Source organism: Furipterus horrens, unplaced genomic scaffold, assembly GCF_987537825.1.
Source record: "Furipterus horrens unplaced genomic scaffold, mFurHor1.1.pri manual_scaffold_7, whole genome shotgun sequence".
In the NCBI taxonomy this organism is placed as follows: Eukaryota; Metazoa; Chordata; class Mammalia; order Chiroptera; family Furipteridae; genus Furipterus; species Furipterus horrens.
Window position 1 is genome coordinate 139,416,528 of NW_028327177.1, and position 24,135 is coordinate 139,440,662.

General features: G+C 48.6%; 1 protein-coding gene across 5 annotated transcripts; it reads right to left on the reverse strand.

Moving 5' to 3' along the window:
* Positions 1 to 1,359: 1,359 nt before the first annotated feature.
* On the reverse strand, positions 1,360 to 24,135 carry CDC25A (cell division cycle 25A). 5 transcript variants are annotated; one of them, XM_090284659.1, is made up of 16 exons: positions 24,072 to 24,135; positions 23,494 to 23,938; positions 22,454 to 22,527; positions 21,675 to 21,717; positions 21,202 to 21,238; positions 20,624 to 20,725; positions 18,689 to 18,808; positions 16,380 to 16,514; positions 15,769 to 15,843; positions 11,307 to 11,480; positions 7,024 to 7,122; positions 5,623 to 5,685; positions 5,429 to 5,527; positions 4,483 to 4,613; positions 3,146 to 3,257; positions 1,360 to 2,927 (listed from the first exon to the last, which is right to left on the reverse strand). In XM_090284659.1, exons 2-16 carry the CDS (start codon positions 23,658 to 23,660, stop codon positions 2,787 to 2,789), a joined length of 1,572 nt encoding a protein of 523 aa, XP_090140785.1. In that variant the 5' UTR covers positions 23,661 to 23,938; positions 24,072 to 24,135; the 3' UTR covers positions 1,360 to 2,786. The 5 variants fall into 5 exon arrangements, with proteins under 5 accessions (XP_090140785.1, XP_090140786.1, XP_090140788.1 ...); XM_090284660.1 differs by having other exon boundaries at positions 20,624 to 20,722; positions 23,494 to 24,128; XM_090284662.1 differs by lacking the exon at positions 18,689 to 18,808 and having other exon boundaries at positions 20,624 to 20,722; positions 23,494 to 24,129.

Below are 24,135 nucleotides of genomic sequence, written 5' to 3' on the forward strand. Positions count from 1 at the left end.
TAGGTATTTGTCTATTTCTACCATACAATCAAGTTTATGTGGTCAAATTAATCAAAACTTTTTTATCTTCTCATTAGGAATATAGGATCTTGCCTTTGGGAAGGTGTGCTAACACGGAATGGGGCAGAGAACAGCTATGCGGTTTCTAGGCGCAGTTGAAACTCATCACTAGGCGGTCTATACGCTTTCAGAAATAATGACAAGAGTTAACTGAAGTGGGGTGGGGATGCTTAGCCATGCAATGTCTTTGGAAGGGTTAAAAAGCCACGTGGGAGAGAAAGTGGGGTGCCAGGTGCAGGACACCTAGAGTCCCTTCGGTATTCTGTGAACCTGTTCTCTCCTCCAAGTCTTCGTAACGTAGAACATGTTAACAGTGACACCGGAGATTGGCTGGAATTACAAGGGACTGCCCTTCCTCACACATTGTCTTTTTAAGAGGCTGGAGTAATGCCTCTATTCTAGATTCAAATCAGAAGGGGACGCAACGTTTAAAGGAAGATTGACTTGAGGTGGGACCGTGGGTGAAATATTTTAGATTTTAGCACTTGCTACATTTATATAGGATTTAAAATACATAGCAAGGAACCCAAGTTCTTTTCCATCCCAGGCATCACTCTTCCCTAAGACCTTTGCTTCAGCATCGATCCGTTTTGGCAATCAGCCCCAGCACCACACTTCCAAGTTCCTCTGGCTGTGCGGGGCCATGACTTGGCAACACCTGCCCCATTTCCTTCTGCAGCGTCCTCTGGCTTCCAGAACAGTTGAAACCCCTATATCCTTCAGGGTCTCTCCTTTGGCCTGTTGCTTAAACCACATGAATTAAGATTTTGTAAGGAAATGTGAGTGGTCCAGGCAAGCTTTTGCTGTCCATGTTTCAACATGCAAGTCAAGCTGAATCAGTGTTTCTGGACTCAGGACATAACTGGCGGCCATTCCGGCCATCCCTGAAGGCCACGTGCGGCCCAAACGCTGCTGTACCAGCCACTGGTCTTAGTCAAGGGTACTTCCAGAACCTCAAAGGAAACATAATTCCCTTTGAATCAAGAATCAGGCGGAGAGCATGGATTCAAGAGTGGCGTTTTATTTTCAGAGCCTGCAGCGGCTGGTCAGCAATGCGAGCCAGGCCAGTACCACCGGAAGGCTGTCCCGCCTCCCTCTCCAGGCGCTCAAACAACAGAATCCCTGCAAACAAGGTTAGAAACCAACTGACATGTCTCAGTGTGTGAGGGGGGTGTCCTCCCCCTCTCCCTCTGCTCCCCACATACTCCTTCTAACAAGATTTTCTAGCCAAAGGCAACTCAAACCCATTACCACAGCACCCAACCATCTCCAGTATCACTGGTGCCCCCCTCACCTCCAGAATCGAGGTCAAAGGGGAGGGGCGGCCGACTCTTGTGTATAAGACACACTTGGCTATGCCCCAAGGGGGCAGAGACGGCAAGGGGGCTGGTGCCTGAGCAGGGGGATGAGCAGCAACCAAACTGGCCTGCCCACACTCAGTCAAGGCAGCCCCCGCTCCATGGACGGGAGGCGTTCCTTTGAGACCCGCTACTTCCGTGGGGTTAGATGAGGAAGCAGCTGGTGACGATCCACCAGTCCCTGTCCCTCAAATGAAAACATGATAAATTCAGCTTTACCTTCAAAACCTACCACACTGCCTCCTGAGAAACACCCCAGTCATTGCTAAGCCACTACCCACTCCCTTCCCAAAGCCCAGGGCTTCCAGGCCCTCTCCCTACCCTCGGGTGGGCCCGCCAACACCAATTTGATATTCCTTGAGTCATAAAATGGCTGTTTTAGAAAATTAAAGGTTATCAGAGTATCGGCGACAGAAGACACTCGGTGTATGTGCCCCTCCCCGCTCAGAGCCCACCCGTCCCTGTCCCCTCTTCTTTGGGTGCCTACACGACCACGCGCCAACACTGACCCGGGGTGGCTTCATGGAAGCTGCCTGAAGTGCTTTCTGGATTGACTCCAATACTAGCCAACGTCACAAGGAACTGGGGCAGCAAGAGCAGGGTCACCCCCCGACCCCAAACAGGTCTCAGCGGTCTTCAAGGTAGGTCCTGGGGGTTCGCTTACGCCCTGCAGCCAAGGCCGAGGCCAGGGCCTGCTCCCACCAGTATCTCAGTCTTTGGCTTGAAAGAGCAGCAGCCCCAGGACCACAGTGCCTCCTGGGGGCGACAGAGCTGCTTCTGTCCCACACAAACATTTTGCCTCTTCTCCCCTCCCCCCTTTTTTCTTCAATTAAAAGCAGAGGTAGTCCTTGGGATGATAAAATGGCAGTATTGTGGCTTAAAGAAGTAGTTAAATAAGTTTCCAGGAATTAAAAAATAATAATAAAGTGATTGATGAAGTTGAATAAATTAAAGATATGGGTTATCCCACAAAGACCATTTCCTTCCCAGGCTGTCTTTGGTATTTGGCCAGCAGCATTTCCGTTGTCTTCACTCCCTCTCCTCCCCTCCCCTCAGAAGGGACAGCACCCAGTAATGCCCCAGGGGCCTCTCCAGCTGTGGAGGTGAAGCGGCAGAACATGTCTTGACTTGGTGCTCAAACCTGGGCACATGACAGCCTTGGGAGACAGTCCTGAAGCCAGGACGGAAAGGTGTGGCCGGCAGGGTGCTTTGGGCCCCACGCTCGGGAGCGTGGAGGGTAAGGTTTAAGGCAGGAAGCCCCAGGCTTTCTCCGAACGTCAGAGGCGGCCCTTGTGCTTGAGTGTCTCTGCAGCAAAGAGGGGAGCAGCGGGGAGGAGGCTCAGGCTGCCGCTGCCCGCCCCGCCGGCCTCAGAGCTTCTTCAGCCGGCTGTACATCTCCCTCTTGCTCTTCTCCCCCGCCCAGGTCCGGCTCTTGGTGCGGAACTTCTTCAGGTCTTCTTTAAAGTCCTCATGGTGCATGGGCCGGTAGCTGGGGGGCTCACAGTAGGACTGGGGGACAGGAACCGGGGAGGTCAGGGTACATCTGTTTCACTCTTAATCCTGCTCCCTCCTCCCTTCCTGGGGCTGTGAGGCCAACCAGTACCGCGGCCCCTCTTGTGCAGGGAGAACCCCCAGACACCTGGCAAAAAGCAGCCATGACCAACAGACAGACGCAACTGACCACCCTGGGCAAGGGTGGCCCATGCTCTTCGGAGAGCCCATCTCACCTGGCATTTCAGAAAAAACTCCTTGTACCCGCCCTTCAGGACATACAGCTCAGGGTAGTGGAGTCTGGGGTACTCGTTCCCGAGCCGATCTCTCTCCCTCACGTAGCGGCACCTACGGAGGAGAAGGCAGGCACAGCGAGGTTAGCTCTTCCCACGCAGAGCACCAGGAAGTCCGCTGCCACGAAGCAGCGCTTGGGGTTGAAGTACTTCTCACACACGCCTCCCCAACTTCCCAGTCATTCCTGGAGAAATCAGCGCTGAGCTGTGAGTTCCCGGCCACGTGTGACCTTTGGGAATACTGGCACGTCCGGTGCCGCTGCCTTGCACTGCAAGGTAGGAATCTCTTTCCCAAACTTCCTTTCTCCGAGTTAAACAGCCCCAGCACCGGCCCCCACGCAGCACTCTCCCTGCCGATACCTGCTCCTCATTTTGATGACAGTCCCCAGCCAGCTGCCCGCTCTCCCCACCCACAGGCTGAGCTTGCTCCTGGCTTCGGTCCCGACTGAACCCTGTGCCCGGACTGAATACTAAATATCCTCCCCTGATGGCCTCACCTGGCTGGTGACCCCTTACCACCCAACCCCGGCTCCAAAGCCAAGGTCCTCACAGAATATTACTTTAAATCTAAGTCAACGTTATTTTATTGTTAATTATACTTTTACCTATTTTGGCATAAAATATATCTGTGGGTAATAATAGGCCCTTAGACACCAAAGCCCTGACAGAAGTTTGTGCTAATAAGGGGTAAGTTTGGGGTGCATTTCTTCTCACCCCTAATGTGGCAATAACATCAGAGTATACAGCCCGCTCCTTTGCAAACACGGGTCGGCCCAGTGTCTGCCAGCATCACGCCGGGCTTCGCAGTGAGGGTTTCATACCTCCCTGGCACTGGCATGAAGAGCCACTACACTGTACTTGAAGGGTGTCCTGAGAGCCGCAGCCCCACAGGTAGAACAAAGGACAGGGGGGGAACCAGGAAGGGCCAGAGTTTAAGTCCACACAAAGGACGCTTACTCAGGGGTGGGGGTGGCGGCAGAGGCCGGCCCCGGGGGACGCTGCGTTGGCAGCACTAGCGAGGGTGGGCTGCAGAGGCCCAACGCCCTTCCCAGCTGAGCTTGTTAGGTCAAGCCTAGTAAGTCCGTTCTAGGAAGCCGCTCCTGACATCTAGTGACCGCTAAGCAGAGAAGAATCTGGTTTCACAAAACCATGTAGTCACACGCCACGGTGCAGGCTCAGGCACAGAAATGACCTATTTCAGCAACAGGACGCCCCAAAGGCAGGCCACAGGCCGCCACTCCCCCCCCCCCCCCCCAGCACCAGCCCCGCGCAGCACTCACATGCGAGGGCCTCGCTCCGAGGAAAATTCACAGTGGAACACCACGATGACACGCTTGCCGTCAGCGGGCACGATGGGCTTCCTGAGTAAGAAGTCCTCCACCTCCTCCTCCATGTGCAAGTTCACCGCGCCCTGTGAAGGCAGCACGCGCTCGGCACCCCCGTCTCCTTCTTGCAGCCATGATTCCACAAGAAGGGTCTTTAAACGGGCACCTCAAATTCTGTTAGGACTATGCGTTCTTGGAGTGCTATTTGTGACTCTGTGGGCTTCCAGAAGCCACAAAGACAGGAGCAAACACCAGCTGTATTTAAAGCACCCCCTTACCGTACTTTAACGCCGCTCCAATGGTTGGAAGGCGAAAACGCACAAGCGGCTACTTTCTTCCTGGGAGAGCGCATCCTAACAACCCTTCCCACCAGGCACCTCGCCTCGGCAATGCTGCCAGAGAGCCCTGGGGGGCGGGGTGGCAGGTCTGGCTTAGAAAGCAGAGGGTACTGCCTAGAAAGGCCCTGCTGGTGACGGTGAGGGGGCCACAACAGGGGGCGTCTGCTGCACGACACAGCAGAGCGCGTGCAGGCCAGGGCCACTCTCCCACAGCCCCAGTAGTCAAATGCCGTTCCCACAGCGGTCTCTCCATTCTCAAAACCCGCGAGTCAGCTAGTAAGCGGCCAGGTGTCACCACCACTCCCCCTCCCATTTAAAAAGTCACAGATGCTGGCTCTGGCCATTAGTTAGCATTGTCCCAACACGCCAACGTTGTGGGTTCGATCCCTGGTCAGAGTACATACAAGAAGCAACCAATGATGCATAAATGAGCAACAAACTGAAGTCTCTCTCTGCCACTCCTCTCCCTCTCTCTAAAATAAAAAAGGCACAGACGCTGTCTAGGGTTTCTCCTGTGCCTCCAGTGACAGCAGGGCTCACCAGGAAGCCTCTAGGACCCATACCTTGATGTGGCCTCCCTCATACTCATATGGGTATCGGCAGTCGATAATAACAAACTCTTTAATGAGGTTGGCAAACTTTCCATTCAAAACAGATGCCATCTGTGGAAAGAAAGCGCAGGGGAATCAACTCTGGCTGCCAGAAACAACTAGATTCAACTGTTCCATGGGAGGCAGGTTCCAAAAGGATGACTTACAATTTCTGGAGAGATGTATTTTAAATCCTGATGCTTCCCGGCAACTGTATTAAAGAGATAACCCTTAAAAAGAGACAGAGAGGGAGAGTTAATTAACAAACATGAAAGCCTACATCTGCAACATTCACACTGTTTACCTGCCTGGTGAGAGGCAGCTTAAGTAAGTAAGTAAATAAATAAATAACAAGCTAGTAGTCCATATTAGTTTCTTACCTGGTCACTTCATTAATATCTATCTGGATGTTCAATTTTTGTACAAACCCGTAAGGCATGGTACCCTCATTTTCAGATGTTACATATACTTCACTCATTTACTGAACACCTACTATGCCCAGCGTGATGCCAGGCATCGGAGATAAGAAAAAAAATGAGAGCTGGCTTGGTGAGGGGGAAGGTGGGCACATTAACAATTCCTCGTCAGGGCAAGTGCCTGGGTCAAGAGCTCAACCATCTCCGTGCAGGGTCACGACCAACGTAACCAACAGCGCCAGCCCAAGAAGTGCCTACAAGCAGGGACATGCGCGCAGGCCTTTGCCTGCTCCTGCCTTTGCACTGGAATCGTCTACTTTTGACAAACTTACGTCTCCTGTTCCTTCAAAGCCCCCCTGGCTGAAATACCGCCAGCCTAGACCCCATCTGCTTGCGGAGACAGCCCTCTTAGTCTCTCCTCACCTGCTTCCATTGCCCTGACATCTATTTCAACCTATTGTGTGACACATGGGACTCATGTCCACATGTTGTGATATGTCTTACTGGTCACATTAGGGTTTTTGAGGGAAGGAACTGGATCTTGTTTTGAAATCTGCCTAACACATAATACGTGCTTCAATAAACGTTAGCTAAATCAGTGAACAAAAGATTGATCTGGTAATCCTGAAGTCATATGTGGCTACACAAGCTGCTGCTGACATGCTCCCTCTCCCAGCCTTGTATTTCATCACGGGTCCAAGGCGGCCAGCTCCTGTATCAGGCCACCTCCGGACCCCCTGGGGGCCTTTTCCTTCACAGGCCACGCTTCTCTGGACAATGGAGAAATCCAGTTTCAATCCTGGACCTTCTAAGATAATCTTTTGATATAGACTTGTAACAAGGCTATAGATTTCTGCTTATTTATACTTTTCTGCATTTCTATTCTTATAATAAACAGTTCCCAGAGAGCCTGGCCTTGGGGTTGGAGTCAAGGTGGCTGGTAAGCTGCTTCCTGCTTAAAACCTCTGATCAGCACCAGTAAGGTCTACAGTCTCACGCAGACCAAGATACATCTGATAATGAATTTGTTGCCTCACCTTTAAAAATTTCAAACTGTGGGGGCACCTCAGGGAGAAAGGCTGAAGGGGGTTCTAGGTAATCCCCATCAACCCTGCATCACATCGGGAGAGGCTTGCATCTGCTTGCAATTACCTTGGAGAAGTCTCCTATAAGGTCCCTTGGGTCATTATCCAAAATGTTCTCAATGATCCCTTTTGAGGATGGTACCAGGGATAAAGACTGATGTAGGATCTGTAACAAATCAAAGGTGGGAAATGAGCCCAGGGTTCTAAACAGAACTTTCGAAAACACTGACCTGGAACATGTCACAAGGAGAAGACTGAAATGTCAATGTTTATATTTAACAAATAAAGATTTTACATATTTGATTGAATCTAGAGTGAAACAAACAGGTTACTGATCAAGTCCGCTGTTATTTCAGTGTCTAACTGAATTGCTCTGAAATTAAGTCCCCCCACCCCCACCCAAAGCAGGATTAAAAGTAAGGCTCCATCTAAAAAGCGTTACTTAGCTCTATCCACTGAGAACTTTTAGGGGTTCCATGAGCACCCCTAGGACAATGTGGTCTCTAAACTCTTTTCTACTAAAAGAAACCAGGGCTCTTTGAAGACATGACCGACTCCAAGTTTGTTCTTTTTAAAAATATTTTTATTTATTTTTAGAGAGCAGTGAAGGGAGGGAGAATGAGAGGGAGAGAAACGATCAGTTGCCTCTCACGCCCCCAACTGGAGACCTGGCCCAGCAACCCAGGCATGTTCCCTGACTGGGAATCAAACCTGCAACCTTCCAGTTCGTAGGCCAGTGCTCAATCCACTGAGCCACACCAGACAGGGCTCAAGGCTGGGACAAGGAAGCTATCAGACTTCTAAGGGCATGTCAAAAAGGCTAATCATAGAAAGCTAAGAATTTATTAGGCACTAAACATAAATTTTAAAAATCGATAAACTGAAATACATTTAACAATCAAGAAATTCTGTTCATCAAAAGAACAGTATTAGTAAGAGAAAAGGCAAGGCCAAGCGGGAAGTTATCCATTGACCCAATAAAAATCTCACTTCTGAAATTAGACAGTACTGCCACAAAATAAACAACCTGATAGGAAAATGGGCAAAACACTTGGGCAAGCAATAGAGAGGAAAACCTAGGACCAGAAAAATGCTGATGAGGGAAATGCAAATTAAAACCACAGATATCATACACTCATGTAATAGTTAAAATTAAAGGGATGAACAACACCAAACACTAGAAGCTTTCTGAAAGGCAATTTGTTGACATGTATACAAGACAAAGTTTTGAAGTGTTTCAGCCCCTTAATCTAGAATTCCACTTTTAATTAGAAAAAAATAAAATGTTCATTTTAGGTACCTAAAGCAGATTATGAAATCTAGGGCGTAAGGCCTAGATGTCTTCATGGATGCAATCTAACTAACCTTTTAAGACAACTGGTTATTTATTGAAACGTTCCCTGCTACAGCAAACATGGACACTTTTCCAGTTTATTTTCTAATGCTTAACACCAAACCTTAATATCAAAACCTGATGTAAGAACAGTGCAATGAAGGAAAAACACATGTACAAATAAAAGCATTTCTAAGTAAGTCAAACATGACATTTCAGGAAGCAAAAATAGTTTTAAAATCAGGAAATCTATGAACATAAGCCAAAATATATAAACAAGTTGACAAAAATGGAGTAAACACAGCTGGGATACAATGTTGTTGTTTTTTTAAAAAAGATTTTAATTACTTATTTTTAGAGTGAGGGAAAGGGAGGGAGAGAAACATCTATATGCAAGAAAAACACCAACCAGTTGCCTCTTGTAGGTGCCCGAACCGGGACCAAGCCCGCAATCCAGGTATGTGCCCTGACCAGGGATACAACCTGCAGCCTTTCCTAGCGACATTTTGGTCTGCAGGACAACGCTCAACCCACTGAGCCACATCAGTCATGGGGGAATACAGTAATGTTTTGAAAGCTTTAGTTCATTATCAGAAACAGAATAAGTAATACAAAGGAGCAGAGGACTTAATGTCCAGAGAACCATAACTCTGAAGACAGGTCACTCATCCAGATGCGGCTAATGGTCAAAAAGAAATAGAGATGCTCACCCTGGCTGGTGTGGCTCAGTGGATTGAGCACCAGCCTGTGAACCCAAAGGTTGCTGGTTAGATTCCCAGTCAGGGCACATGCCTGGGTTGTGGGCCGGGTCCCCAGTTAGGGGCATGTGAGAGGTAACTGATTGCGGTTTCTCTCGCACATCGATGTTTCTCTCCCTCTCCTCCCTTCCTTTGCTTTAAAAATAATAAATCTTTAAAAAAATAAAATGTAAAAACAAATCTAAAAAGTAAAAAATAAATAGATGCTCCATCTCCCCTGGAGTCAAGACAGTCATGAAAGAACACTTTTCACACATCAGAAGAGCAAAACCCCCTATGAAGGACAGTATTCGGTGCTGGAGAGCTGTTTGATAAATGTAAATGCCTCTGTTTCTGGTAGGCACATGCATGGCTGACTCCTTTAAGAAAACAGATATGTGGGCAGGGGGTATAAGGGGACTAAATGGTTATGGAAAAAACATACAATAAAGATTAATTTTAAAGAAATAGAAGAAAAAGAAAATAGATATAGTGAATGTATACAGCATTTGCCCAGGCAAACCCTTATTCCCCCAACAAAAAACAGGCAAAGACAGTGAATATTGTAGCTGTTTATAGGGTTTATTGGCTCAGTGGATTGAGCGTCGGCCTGCGAGCTAAGTGTCGCTGGTTCGATCTTCCAGTCAGGGCACATCAGAGAAGGAAAACTCTGACTCCAAAAAACCTCCACTGCCTTGCGGCATACCTCTTCAGGGGAAAGGCTAAGGGAGTAAACCCCGACAGAAAATCCGGAGCCGGAGTCCCTAAGGCGGTTTGACGTTGTAGTCAACACCGGCAACTCCTGCGGCGCACCTGAAGCCAAGCTGTATTGACTCCGTCTTTCCCTTGGACCCTTCAGCTGCGAAGAGAGGGGGGGTCTGCTGCATGGGCAACAGCAGACCCTCCATATCACCCTGCCCAGGCTCTGTAGCTTCAGCTTCACTGGAGAGGACACTCCAGCGTCATCGCAAGATGTCGATTCAACACGGGAGGAGACAGATACCGTGTCACTCCCGAGTCGGACTGCACAGCCATTCTCGGCGGTGCAGATAGACTCTTAAGAAGCTACACCATCGTCTCTCGAGACGGACGGCTGCCGATACCGATATAGGGTTTAAAAATTGGAAACAATTTAAAACAAACCATAAGACTATAAGCAATGCAATTCATTAACTGGAGTGATTAGAGAGAATTAGATTTACTGAATGTGACACCAAAGAAGATACCTACATTTTTGGGTACCGGTGAAACCTTTATAAAAATTAAACTTTTAATGGGCCACAAGTGGTATGAATGAAATAAAGGAACTAAAACACCTAGAACTAAGTAAAAATGGAAAACACTACACAGCTGTGAGACAAATCTAAAGTACTGGGAAACGTATAGATCTAAACAGATCAGGGAACGAAATAATAAAAATAAAACAAACAAGTTTAGTGAACACACAATACAATATACAGATGATATATTATAGAACTGTACCCCTGAACCAATATAATTTTATTAATCACTGTCACCCCAATAAATTCAATAAAATAAAATAAAACCAAATGGTTTAGCATTCAATTCATGATGCTGAAGATAACAGAGCAAACCCAAAGAAACAAGAAGCCCCAAGAAAAGCCTGCTCTCCCAGAGGATTAGGAAAAGGGCCGCCTATTGAGACAAAACTTTTAGACGAATATAACACTGTACTCCAGCCAACGCCAAAATAAAAATCATGGTCCTGCTTCCTGCCTCATCAACAAGGGGGAAGCTTACCTCTCTGCCCTTGCCCAGCTGTAATTAAGTGGCCCAAAACTCCGCCACTGGGACGGTGTCAGTGGGAGCCTAGCAGGGAGCTTCAGTCCCCACTCCCGGCCAGCAATAATGAGGCCTGCCCCCACCCTGTGTATCATATCAAGGGGGGCTGTGCTGGGGAACCTGAACTTCTATCCCCACCTTCCCCACAGTATCCAAAGATTTACCAGGCCAGCGTCTCATAATACCCAAAATATACAGATGCAATCGAAAAATCACTTGTCAGACCAAGAACCAAGAAAATCTCAACTTGAATCGGAAAAGACCATCAACAGAAGCCAACATCATGAAGCAGATGTTGGAATCATCCGAACAAAGGTTTTTTGTTAAAGCGGCCCTTATAAAAATGCTTCACGAGGTAATTACAAACATGCCTGAAACAAAGAAAAACCAAGAGGCAGGTCTCGGCAAAGAAAGAGAACCCATTGGAGATTTCAGAAATTTGCTCTCCTCGAGCAAAACAGAACCTGCAAAACTAACCTCCCGGGGTTTATCTGGACTAGCTGCCTCTTCAGGACTGGCCCAAGCCGCGCTCTTCCTCCGCTTTGTGTTCCCAGGTGGGGACTCCTCTTGAGACCGCTCTGGTCTTTTCAGCACTGACCGCGAGATGGAGCTACACGGGGAAGTGGAGCCCAACAGCTTGCATCGATTGCCCTTTGAGAGGGAAAAAAAAAGTCATCATTCATTTAAAACCTGCTCATTTCAATGGTAAAGAGAATGGATCTAAGTCTCCCTGTGATGTTTTAAGATCCACCCTCCATTAGCCAACAGACGGGGCCCATTGACCTACTGCCACCAACTCTTACAGGGTCTGGCGTCTGGCACTCAGTCCCTGGTGCTCAACAATCGCGCACTAAGCTGGCATGACGTGGAGATGAGCAAGACCGGCCATGCCCTCCCAAAGCCTGCTGTCTGCACAGAGTCCTAGGGGTCAAATGACTGTCACCTTCCAGGCAGGAACATTTCTGGCTCCCTCTGCCCCTCTGTTTCATTACTTGGACCTTGCTTGAGCAGCTCAACAGATTTTAATATCCTACTTAAATCCAGAAATGATGCAAGGTAGTTAGATTGTAAGACAGAGCTCGTAAGGTGGTTAAAGCAGAGTTAAGAGTGTAAGTTTGGGGGCGCAGGGGTCCGCAGAGGAGCAAGTGCCTTTCAAAACTGTGTTCAGAAGTCCTCTCTACCCGGATCATTTTGGGACTAATTTCCCAGAGCCGATGGCAGTCAATCAGCCGGTCCACAAGCCAGTGTGCCTTGGCCTGGCCTTTCCTTTCATGCAGAAAACCCTCTACAGAGCCAATTTCAGCGTTGCCTCGTCTTTGAAAAGTTTATTTCAGTGGAATGTTAAAAGCCAGAGGTCTTTCTTTTTGCCTAGAAGATCTGGGAGCATTTTTGGAAAGAGGGTCCACTGCTTTCAAGAGGGTCCAGGGGAACGAACGGTGAGCTGCTTGAGGCAGAAACCACAGCACTGACAGAGCCTCAGCAACTGCGGGAGGAAACTGCCCGCGGTGCGGGGCCCCCGCTACTCCACTGGTGATTTTAAAATCCAGTTTATGAAACTGGTAGTCATTTCCCAAGCATTCTCACACTGTATATAACTTTATGTCTTTCCAAAGGACCTACAAATTTAGTCAGAGCATTTATACTGGGGTAGCCTATTATTAAAGCTATGCACAGTAACCTACAATAATTTAAGTGGCTTTAAGATTATAGTTCATTTGTCCTACATCTATAGTCAGGAACATTGACAGTTAAAAATGTACTTATCAGTTTATACGGACAGCTAAGGCTGTGTTAACTCTGAATTTGTACTGTGACAATACTGAATTTTCTCTACGCATTTTCCATTAAGGCATATACCTGTGTAGGCACAGCCGGGCTTCAAATTTTTCATTTGAAAGTATCCCTAATGGAAACATGAGTCTATATATTGACAGAGTGGGTGTTTCCTATGAAAAAATATAGATTCCGTGAGCCGTTGTCTGTCAGGTGTTGTGCTAGGTGCTGTGGAATGTCAATAAATGAGAATGATCTTAAAAAGAAAGTTTTCAGACTAAAGGTTCAGACTAAAAAGGCTTTTCCAAACAACTCTGGTCTCTTCTACTCGACACTCCTTTCACAGATTAGGAAACACACAGATAGACTGAGTGCATGCCACAAGGTGACAGGTTACAGGTAGCAGAGAGGGGTCTCAAACCCAGGCCCCTAAATCATATCATTCTATCTGGCATTTGGCTGCCTATACCCAGCTAGGTGGCAGGGTTGCGGGCACCCCCACACTGTCCCAGCCAATATGTAGCAGACGGAGACAGCCGGCTCTTCACGCTGCAGGCACTTAAACACCCCCTCCACCCCCAAACCCCCAACGAAGTGAAGAAACGACCTTGAGAGTGTCTCTCAAACTGAAAATCTCGGTGTCATTCTCATGGCTTCTTGTCCTTTACCTCTATCGCACCCAAACGCCAGTACTTCTAATCTATGAAGATCCCTTCAATCTGTTCCCTCCTTGCCACATGATTCAGAGAAAGCCTTGGGTACTTTTCTGAATGGTCACAGCAGGCTCCCAAGTGGCATGTTTGTGACCGATCCCTACACCCTTCCAGCCAACATGATAACACTCCAGGGATCCTAGAGTTCCTGCGGGAATCAGGTCTAAGATGCTTAGATGGACAGACAAATCACACCCATCACATCGTGCCCCCGCTCACCACACAGGCCCCAGTCCCCAGCCTCACTGGGCTACTCGCCATTTCCTCCAATATATTGTTCTTTCATGAGAAAGAACGTCCCGCCCCCTAACAAGTTCCCACAAACCACTCCTCCCTGGGGGATCCCCGATTGCTCGCTGCACTCAGGGGTTCACAGCCTAATGGTTCGTCCTGGGGATGGACACTCCTGCCTTGGCAGTGCCCACACCACCCAGACATTAAAACGGGACACACACGGCTTTCTGCGTGAGTTTAACAAGGCCAGTCTCACCAGATTAGCCACTGTCCTTAACAGAAAAACCGCCCACTTCCTGCTGTCTTACCGCTGTTTACGTGTGAAGTTTTAATACTGGGGCTGAACTAAACAAGGCTGTAACTGACGATCACAGGGGGGACCAATCTTATTCAGCGCAAGAGGACAACAAAGAGGCTATAAAAGTGACAAATAAAAGGACACACTGGCTGGAAGCAAAGTCTCAATGTGGAAGCACAGGCTAAGATACCACCTAGCGACCCCACAGATTCCTCGCTGAAGCCAGGGTCAGCGGCCACGGCAAGCAGCCTGCCCCTTCTCAAAACCGGACGACTCACAGGGACGGGCGGAACCGCGAGGCCCAGAGCAGGGCCTGCTCTACAGAGGCGGAGGCAGGGCCTCGGCTGGCCGCTCTCGGCCTCTGAGCCAACAGAAAGCAGCGCCATGCAAAGCTATGCCTACGCTACGAACAGTTATAACAAAATGGCTGAGCCGAGGGCAAGTCCCATTTAAATTAAGCAAGAGAAATTCAAGTGCCTGTCCTAAGAGGGACCATAGATGGGCTGTGGGTAAGTCTATGCAGGAGAAATGGAAAGACATAAAAAATACATAAAACCTCAATTATCTACAGGTAACACTCTTAGTACCCTTGAGCTCCAAAATAATCCTAACTGAACGCCATGCGGGGAATACCCAGAAGTAAAATAGAATCTTTGAGTAGAAAACAGAGGTAAAGCAGTGTTCCAAATGCCTGACACGCTTTGTGTGCAAATGTTGAAAAACTGGAAAAGTCAAAATAAGAGTAAGAGAGATAAGAGCCAGAGATCTAGGGACAGAAGATGGCCAAGTCTCCACCTTGCAAAAGGCAGCCCTAAGCCCACGTGGGGGTGCGCCCCTCCGCGGCTCCACAGCCCCAGACACCCCGTACTGCACCCACAGCTTAGAGCGCTAAGGCGCCGTCAGTCACTGTGGCTGATGAGGAACCTCAAGGTGCTACTGGGTGCCCTTCCACAGCACCCCTTCCTGGATGCCCGCCCAGCCTTCCTGGACACAAGCGAAGTGCCCTCCGACTTCCCACGCCTTAACCATCTTCCCGGCTCAAACCTGAGCAGCCGCAGGAGCGCTGCCCAAGGCCTGTGGGCCAAAACCTACTGCTCTTCTCCTGCAGTTAAGAACAAGACTAATTCTTCTAATAAAGCCGTCTGCCCCAAGCTTCCAACCAGTCCGTATCCACCATAGTTTTGAGCCTCCTTATTCTACTGGTTGTTCTCTAAACGTGTTCTTGTCGTTCCACACTCTCTCAACTGCAGAAAATAAAACACGCAGCAATCCTGCACGCTCTCTCCATCCCAATCAGAACAAGGCAGGGCTAGCCGGGGTTCTCCAGTCACTACCCCGGGGGCGGTGTCTGCTGCAGGACCGCCGGCTGGGTGAGTGGGTGTGGATGGGGCCCGCAGCGGAATTCTCTCTACCCACGCTGCCTAGGATCCCATTCCTTTCGTCAGTTACAAATTGCTCACTCATGAAGCTTTCAATTAAAATCTAAGCCAATACCATCTTATGTATTTAAGAATAATTTAATTTCTTAAACTCAATTTAGCAGATATTTTTCAGATATTATCCAATGATCTTAAACCAGAAGTTACCAGAGATCCTACTTGCACAGAAAGGGCATTAGCCGAGCAAGAATGATTAGGATGAACTAGAAACTGTACAAACAGGAACTGCATGCATATATACATTACCCAGACTTCTTCATACATCAATGAGGACCAAAGAAACTCTTGAAAAAAGTGTGAATTAACATCAGAAAACACTAGTGACCAGTCAAGGACCACAGACCCAAAGAGAGAATTTCAAATGAAATAATTCCTGATTCCTGTGACGATGTGGGCAGAAGGATTTGTTTTCCATTTAGTTCACCCTGTCTTAAGAGGCCCAGTTACTTAAGGCTCCTTCCAGACACGCCAGAATTACTTACAATGTTTGTAGTTCTTCTCATGACAAGGGGAGCTGTCCAGAGGCTTGCCATGCAGGACGGCGTCTCTTCATCATTCTGAAGAAAGAGAAGAGCGTTATTACAAAGATCCAGTAGTGACCAGCATTAGTTTAAGTGCTTCAGGTGTGATTTTTGCGTGAAGAAACCAGACAGGCTCGGAGAGAGGGCACCCAATGTTCGTCTCTCTTGCCCACGCCCCAGCACTTTAAGGGCAGAAGAGAATCGGATCTTCCAGTTCAGTCATCTGACCACAGCTGGAAGCACCCCCTCCCTCCATACGGGAGGGCATATCCTGTCTCTTCAGCGGCATGCCAGGTGGTTGCTAGTCCTCCACTTTCATGCCTCTTGCACAAAAATAAGGTCGTGAGCTCCTTCGGGTTAAGAAGGATCATATCAGTCTTCTTCTGAAGTCCTCCACAGGATTTAATCTAGAAGAACAGTCTCAATTTCTCACCAAATGAACAAAAATATCAGCCATCTGAAGCCCCAGGAATTGCTGCCATTTTTTACATGACTTCTCAGGGATAGTTAGTGGAACTGATAGGAAAACACACACACACACACACACACACACACACACACACACACACTACCTTCAGGTTCTCTCCATCAAGAAGGTCCATGAAGCCATCATCTTCATCAGACAAAGTGGCAGTTACAGGTGACTGAGGCATAAAGAGAGGAAGGAAATTCCCTGGCTCACTGCTCTCTCTTTCATTTGAGGAAAGCTGCAAGACAGAATTCATGCTCTGTGACTAAATAATCAACTTTGATTTCTTTGGACGGGTCATTAGTTTTTATGAGGGAAATACAGTACATTGTTTATACGAAGTAAAATTTTAGCAGCTACTAATCAAAGGCAAGTCTATCTTGATTTTTGGGGAAACCCCATTATTCAACCGGTATATACTTGCTATAGAAAATTTAAACCCCTCACAAATCTACCAACTAGAGATAAACACTACTAATAGGAGCATTGCTGACACTTTATTATTTCTTTTCCACATGCTTTCAAAAGTCAGGGACAAAGTTCAGATATACTTTTCCCACAGTAACAAGGTGGTTCCCATGTCAGTCCTACAAATATCCTTAAGATCCAAATCCCTTTGGGACACGAGTGCAGGGATCTTCAAGTGGCCCTAGAAGGATGATTCACCTAGGAATCCTATCTGCAGCTGGCCTGCTCTGGTCTGGAACCAGCTTCGCCTCCCAACATAAAAAGTTCTGGGCTCTCTTTGATCCTCCACAAGTGTGCCTGAGCACCACCTGGGCACCACCTGAGCACCACTTAGGCACAACCTGCGCATACTAGCAGTTTCCCACCCAGCAGATGGTAGAGAAGGGAGCTACCATGGGCAACACTCTCTGAATGCTCACATTAAGGTATAACACCAGTTTTTGTGACCAAGGTTCTTGAAGCCTAGGTGCAGATGTGCTACAGAAAATAACAAGGTAGGAGGAAGGGAAGTGATGAGCCAAAGAACAGGTATGAATGACTCACGGACATGGGCAACAGAGCGGGGACTGACTGGGAGATAGGGATGGGCTGGGTGTAGGGAGCAAAAGGGGAAAAAAATTGGGACAAGTGTAATAGCATAAACAAACAAAACAAATAAGTAGGAAAAGAATGACCAACAGCCCTGGCCAGGTAGCTCGGTTGGTTAGTGTCATCCCGATACACCAAGGTTGCAAGTTCGACGCCCAGTCAGGGCACATACAAGAAGCACCCGATGTTTCTCTCACCCTTCTCCTCCCCACTCTAAACTCAATAAATAAAATGTAAATAAAAGAAAATGACAAACAAATGTCTGGACAGATACTTCTTTCTCCATGATTCCTACATCAAGAAGCCATTTGAGGAAAGACAGATGGTGCCTGGAGGCTAAAAGCAAGGATACAAAGGAAATACTCTCTGCCATGATCAAAAGCCAAACCCGTGAGCTTAACACTGGCTTTCTTTCAGTTTACACTTTCGATTTACAATCAGGGATGGCCAAGTGGTCACAGGAAACAATGGCTTCAAGGACACACACACTAAGCACATTCAGTTTGGATACCCAGCTCTCGAAGGGTTACTATGTACTTAGGATTCAGGAGGTTTTGTTAAATCTTGGTCTCCTGCTTTTTGGCAGATCACCCAACTCCCTGACAACACTCTCCCAATCAGTAAAATGGGTAAGTCTAGCTACTTCACAGAGAAGGAAACATAAAAGTGCTCTGTACTAATGTCAGACACAGCAACACTGACTGACCCACGTCTGAGACCACAGGCCAGTCTGGAGAGTTGTATTTTCAGATGCATGTTCCCAGGAAAACCTGGAAGCCAAATGTGGTCATTTTGCTCAAGTTGGACCTCTCTAGACCACAGCTGTCAAGATCACTAGCAGAAAACTCTGGAAGTAATGAAAGTCTCTGTCTAGCAAATAAATAACCATGGGGCAAGTGGCCCTGATTACTACCAAATAGCCCAGAGGCTAGTTTTCCTGAAATCCACAATAGTTCTTAATAAATCACCTTTGGAAGAAGCTAAGTGTTCTCTCCAAAAATCAGTCTGGGGAAGTACCTGTTAGCACTCAGGATGCACTGTGAAAGAGCCAGTTTTAAGTTACGACATACAATCTCATACATATAGCAGAACCACCCAGGACGCCTGCAGATTATTTTCCCAGGATTGACCAGGTCAAATTTTTGTTCAGTACTCCTAATGTACCATCCCTCACTCTGCTTCTGCCTGTCTGCTCTCCAGACACAGCAAAAACACCAAAACTGTGGCCATCTCATTTTGAAAGATAAAGTCAAGGTAAAGACAACAGCAAGAGCGACTAGTGTCTTCAATTGCAAATTAAAGGTGCTTTAGTTCTCCTCCCATCAGAAACTTCCCTAGGAAAGCCAGAGCACATACCATCCGAGCTGGGGCAGAGCTCTGCCTCTGTGTGAAGAGATCTTTACCCTCCTCAAGTCCATGAGAGTGCAGGCAGCCACGAGATGCAGGTCTTATTGGCTTCTTAAACTCAAAGGCTTCCTGCAACACAGTAGTTGAGACATCTTCCACAATCTATGGAAACCAGCTCTAGGGCCTCAGCTTTGGCCCAGGTGAGACAGGCAAGGGAGTGGGCACTGATCATCTTCGTAACTGCCCCCAAACTGAAGGTTTACACATTTCTGATCAAACTCTAACACTAGACATGTGTAACTAAGAATTTCAAAGACTCTGTCAACAGCTAATTTCTAATATAGCATTCTCTTCTCACCGCGCTATTATTTCAGAACAAGCACGCATCTGCCAAGTACAAAAATCACCGTGAGTTCTAAGCTACATCAATAACTTTGTAAAATCTAAAGCAAAGTCGGTTCAATATGCCTGTGCATGGGAGCCAGAACTTTTCACTCTAGATTTGCTTGAGGGCTTTATATTTTCCACCTTCTTCCTCCCAATAGGAGGTAATTTTTTTCCACTTAAAATTATTGTATTCCATGCTAAAAGCAATGGGGAAAATTTGTTTTACTCTTCAGCGTGGACAGATCTCATAAAATGTTGAGTGAAGAGTCAAAAGTGATAGAATATACACTATATGATTCCATTTACTCCAAGTTTAAATGCACTCATAATCCCCCTTCCCTAAAATGCTCTCTTAAGCTCTTGTTATGTATTCAGAGCAGTAACAGCTAATATCGGAGCACCTATACGCCAGCACAGGACTAAGTACTTCCTGTGCGTTAGCTCATTAACTGTCAATGTCAACCTGATTGTCCCCATTTTACAGAGGAGGAAACTAAGCCTTACAGTCTATGATGTGCCTAAGATCTGCTTCATAAACAGACAGGACAACTCCGGAGCAAGAGCTCTTTAACCTATGCTGTTTCCCCTCCGGAACAAAGCTCCAAGCAGGCGACCCCGGGAGAAGCCAAATTTGGGAGGGACAGGGGCACACGGACAGATGGACTAAGCCGGGGTACAGGTTTGGACTGTTCGGTAGAAGCCACTATACAGAGGCAGACACAGTCTTCCAAGCACCCGAGGCTGCCTCATTTCTATCGTCTCCCTCAGGACATCTTGTAAGTTACCAAAGGAATCACTGGGAGAGTTCCTGGGAGCAGTAGAGGTTTTATACCAAGTCTGGAAGATTATATGGATCATGAAGTGTGGCATGTTAGCTGGGAATGGAAAAGGGATGAAAATAGATGTGGAAATATAGTAAGAAGACTGGAAAAGTTGAGCTAATTCATTAATACTATAATATTTTGAAAAATAAAATAAAATAAAATAAGCTGTAATATTTTGGATGCCCACCCGGTGCAAGGCACCTAAGCCGGGTGTGAGAAAAAAAGCCAGGCCAAGTTGTTCTTGGACGTTTGAATGGACAACCATAAGTTCTTCCTTCTAAGCTACGATTTCAGCTCCTCTGAAATTCCCTGGGATGTGTTGCCTCTATTCTTTCATACTGTCAAGCAGCTGTTTCCTAAGCTTACAACTCCTCCCAGGGTCAGCGCACAAAGAGGAAAGGAAGGCCCGCCTGGGCAGACACTTCCAGGGAAACCAGCCAGGAACCACTGGAAATCCTTTACCTACGTTATCTCATTAATTCCCACCACAGCTCCACGGCTACTCCCAGTTTACAAATAAAGAAACGAAGCAGCCTAAAATAAGAGAAACTCGCCAAGGTCACAGAGCTAATCAGCAGCAGGATTCAAGTCCAGGTTTCTCTGGCTCCAAAGACCATCGGGACTTTGGGAAAAGGTGCGTGTCCCAGAAAGCAGCGCAGCCGCTTCTCCATAAGCCGCTGGCACTTGCGGGCTTTACTCCCGCCCCGCGTTAGTACACTGATGCAACACTCACATTTTCCTTGTTCTCATCCTGGTCCATCAGCTGAAAGACATCATGGTCAAGAGAATCAGAATGGCTCCTCTTCAGAGCTGGACTACACCCCAAGAGCTTCTGCTATCAAAGTAAAAGAGGAAGTAGAGTACATAAATAAAAACTCAATGGCAACTCAGTTCTCAAAAGAAAAAAAGATGGTGGGGGGGTGTGGCCTAGCTCCTCGCACACTGCAGAGAATATGGCCAGGGCTCCGCCTTACCAAACACAGAATATAAGTTCCCACTGCCTGGCTTTACACCTAACCCCACAAGATCCACAGCCCTCTCAGCAGGGATTTAATGCTGCTAAATCACCCCATTCCCCAATAACATAGTTTGCATAAATAGAACTCCTAATTTGATAAAACTCTGATAATTAAGAGATGATGGAAAAGAAGCAGTTATTGAAGTTGCTTTTGGGAATGTTTGAGTGCTTTTGACACTAAGGAAAAGCAGTCTTCATTGTCTCAATTAATGTCTACTATCAAGATCATACCGGTGGCTAAGAGGCAGATAACAGGTATTATTAGTTCAAAATATACAAGGGAACTAACTTACAGGTAGAGAATTTATTCTCCTCATGGGATTTTCAAGGCTGCAACAGAATCAGTAGGTAGATAATGAGAATAAAGCAAAGAGGTAGCAGGAGAAACAATGCTCAATCTACAGTTTGAGGGGTAGCCAAACATTCCCATTTTAGGCAAGATGGAAGACTTCAGAAGCTGTCCTATTTTCACAAGCACCCCAGCACTGGGCTTCAAGGTTAAAAAAGCAAGCCCAGGTCCTCTCTCAAAATACACATGTGCTCTTCAGGCTCGGATGTCAGAGGGTAGGACAAGGACCTGAGTGAGGCTCCAACAGAGCACCACGTTACAGCTAAAATAAAGGGAAATTCTCAAAACCGCTGACACAAATGACTCAGTAAGATACCAGACTGTTTACAGGATCCAGGAGTCTTACTGGGGACAACTAAATCCAGAGCAGGACAAATTTCATCAAAAAAGAAAAGTTTAAAAGCAGTGAACACATACTTTTCTTTACGGTCCAAGGGCCCAGGAGAATCCAGACAGTAGCCTGTGGAACACAAAAATATCTCTTAGGAAACAGTACATGAAACACCATTTCATCATTAAAATAAGTAAAATTCTCAGTAACATTTCTTTAGGCCAGTGAACAAAGACTCACCGCTTGGACTTTATGCCAACAATGACGCCGAGTCTCTATATGATTGTCAAAAACAAAACACTTGCACAAGTCTCAACATTTCCATGGTATGTCTACCAATCCCCCTTTGCTACTTGCAAATGCCATCGAGGAAGCGGGGCTCGGGGAGCGACCTGCACCGAACCCTCTGCTGGCGGCGCGGTGGTTCAGAGGGAGGCTACCCAATTACCGTGCGTGAATCCCACCGTGCAGACAATGTGCAGCGCCAGGGTTCTGCGATAGCTGTCATTTCAAATAGTGTCTCTTGTCAGATCCTATGCATCACTTGGGGGTTGGGGGAACACAATTATGTCCTATGACAAGCAAGGCAAGTATTTACTGCCTTCCACAAAAATACACCAAGCGAGGTGCCCTTCTCACCCCGGGCAGCAGGCCGGCTCCTGCCCAGCGGCCTGCCCGGCAGCCACCTTTCCTCCCTGACGGCTACAGGACGCGACAGCACCTTAGGTGTAGCTTCTGTCTGACGCTCTCCCTTGGGCCACACGGCCACACCAAGTGTCCAGGCGAAAGCGCGCCTTTGGGCAACTTCCAAGTGCCGTCCCCCACGCGGCAGACGCGTGACCCTCGTCCAGGGCTGAACGAATACCTGAATCGGTGGACTCGGAGGAGCCCATTCTCTGCAGACTGCTGCTTTTCCCCTCCGGCGGCTGTTCATACTCACTGAAACCAAGAGGAGAGACTCTGTGTCAATTTCCAGGCCGTAACGAAAAGGTTGCATACAGGAGGCAGGCCAGGAGGTGAACCAGGAACCATCAGCACCCCTGGCTACCCCACAGAACACTGTCACCCCAATATGTCATCACTAGACACAGAAGATGAGAGCGAAGTGGGCGGCGAGCACCGCCTGGGCCACGCTGCGGGCAGGAGGGACTGGGGTGGACCCTGGAGTCTCCCCTGAAATGAGAGCCTGCGTCCCGGGCCAGGAGAAGCGCTATGAAGCACGACTAGGCCAAGTTCCTGCTTCTCAGAGGCTGGGAAACCTACAGGACATGTGCTTAGTTAGAAAACGGGACGTCCGAGGCCGCGGAGAAAGCAGCTCCACCGCAAACACTGCGGCCCGCACTCACGCATCTGTCTGCTTTGCTATAAGGAGAGGCCCAGGGGGCGCCGGGGTACATGGCAAGTGGAGCAAAAAGGCCCGGCCTCATTAACAAGGCCCCGGGGTGGACGTCAGAAACGCGCAGGGGGGTTGGGATGGCGCTGGTTCTGCACAAACCTCGGGAGAGAAAAGGCCGAGTCCCTTTGTTGAGAAAGAACAAAGCTCACAGGAAACTATGATCCTGCGAGACGGGTCAGCAAAGGAGGGAAGTGAGCGCCTAGCAGGGCCTGCTTTTCCCGCGTGGAGGTAAGATTCCAAAGCGCTTCCCGGGACAGGGACAGAGGGGTACAGGGCAAGGCAGTCCGAGAGGGGTGGCGAGGATGGGGCGCTGGGGCCGCCCCGGAGGGTCCGAACAGCCTCTCCCGCCCCACATTCCGCCTGGTGGAGGGTGCACATGGCGAGCCCCCGCCTGACCGCTCCCCCACCCCCAAACGCCGGACAGGTCTGGCGCTTCTCCCGGCCCGATCACCCCGAGAGCCGTCTGAGAGGTCAGAGGCCTGCGGACCCGCTCGCCCGTCGCTGCTCACCTGCCCAGTCCCTGCAGCTGATCCATGGTGACCGTCAGGTTAGTGACAGGCGACAGGGCCCCGGCGGCTGGCGTGCCGAATAGCGCCTTCACGACAGGCGGCGCAGGAGGCGGGCTGCAGGCGAAGAGCAGCCGGCGGCGGTGCGGGGGCTCCGGGCCCAGTTCCATGGCGGCGCCCCGCCTCCCAGGGCTCCCGCTCCCTCTACCTCCGCGGCGCGGCGCCGCCCAGCCCTGCCGGCACTGGCCTGGGCCGCGTGTCCCGCCGCCAGTGCCTGCGGGTCAAACACAAACACGACCCCGCGGTTCAAGGACGCGGCTGTCGCGGGAGAAGCGGCGCGGACGGGCGGGTGTTTGGACCAAGCAGGCGCCAGCCACACGCACGGGTGCTTCTCCCTCACCCCGCGAGGCCAGCGGGCGGGCGGGCGCCGGCAACCTGAAGATTAAATCTAAACAAACGCGGCTGGTCGGGAAGGGAGAGTGGCCAGAGCCGAAGGGCAACAGCCCGCACTTACACTCTCTTCGCTTTTCTCTCACCCCCTTGCCCAACACGGGATCTCCAGGGCCCAAGCAGGTATTTACCTCCCTCTCGGGCCGCTGTCTCTGCGCAGAAGGCCTTTCGCGGTAATAGCTGCTCACTAGGGAC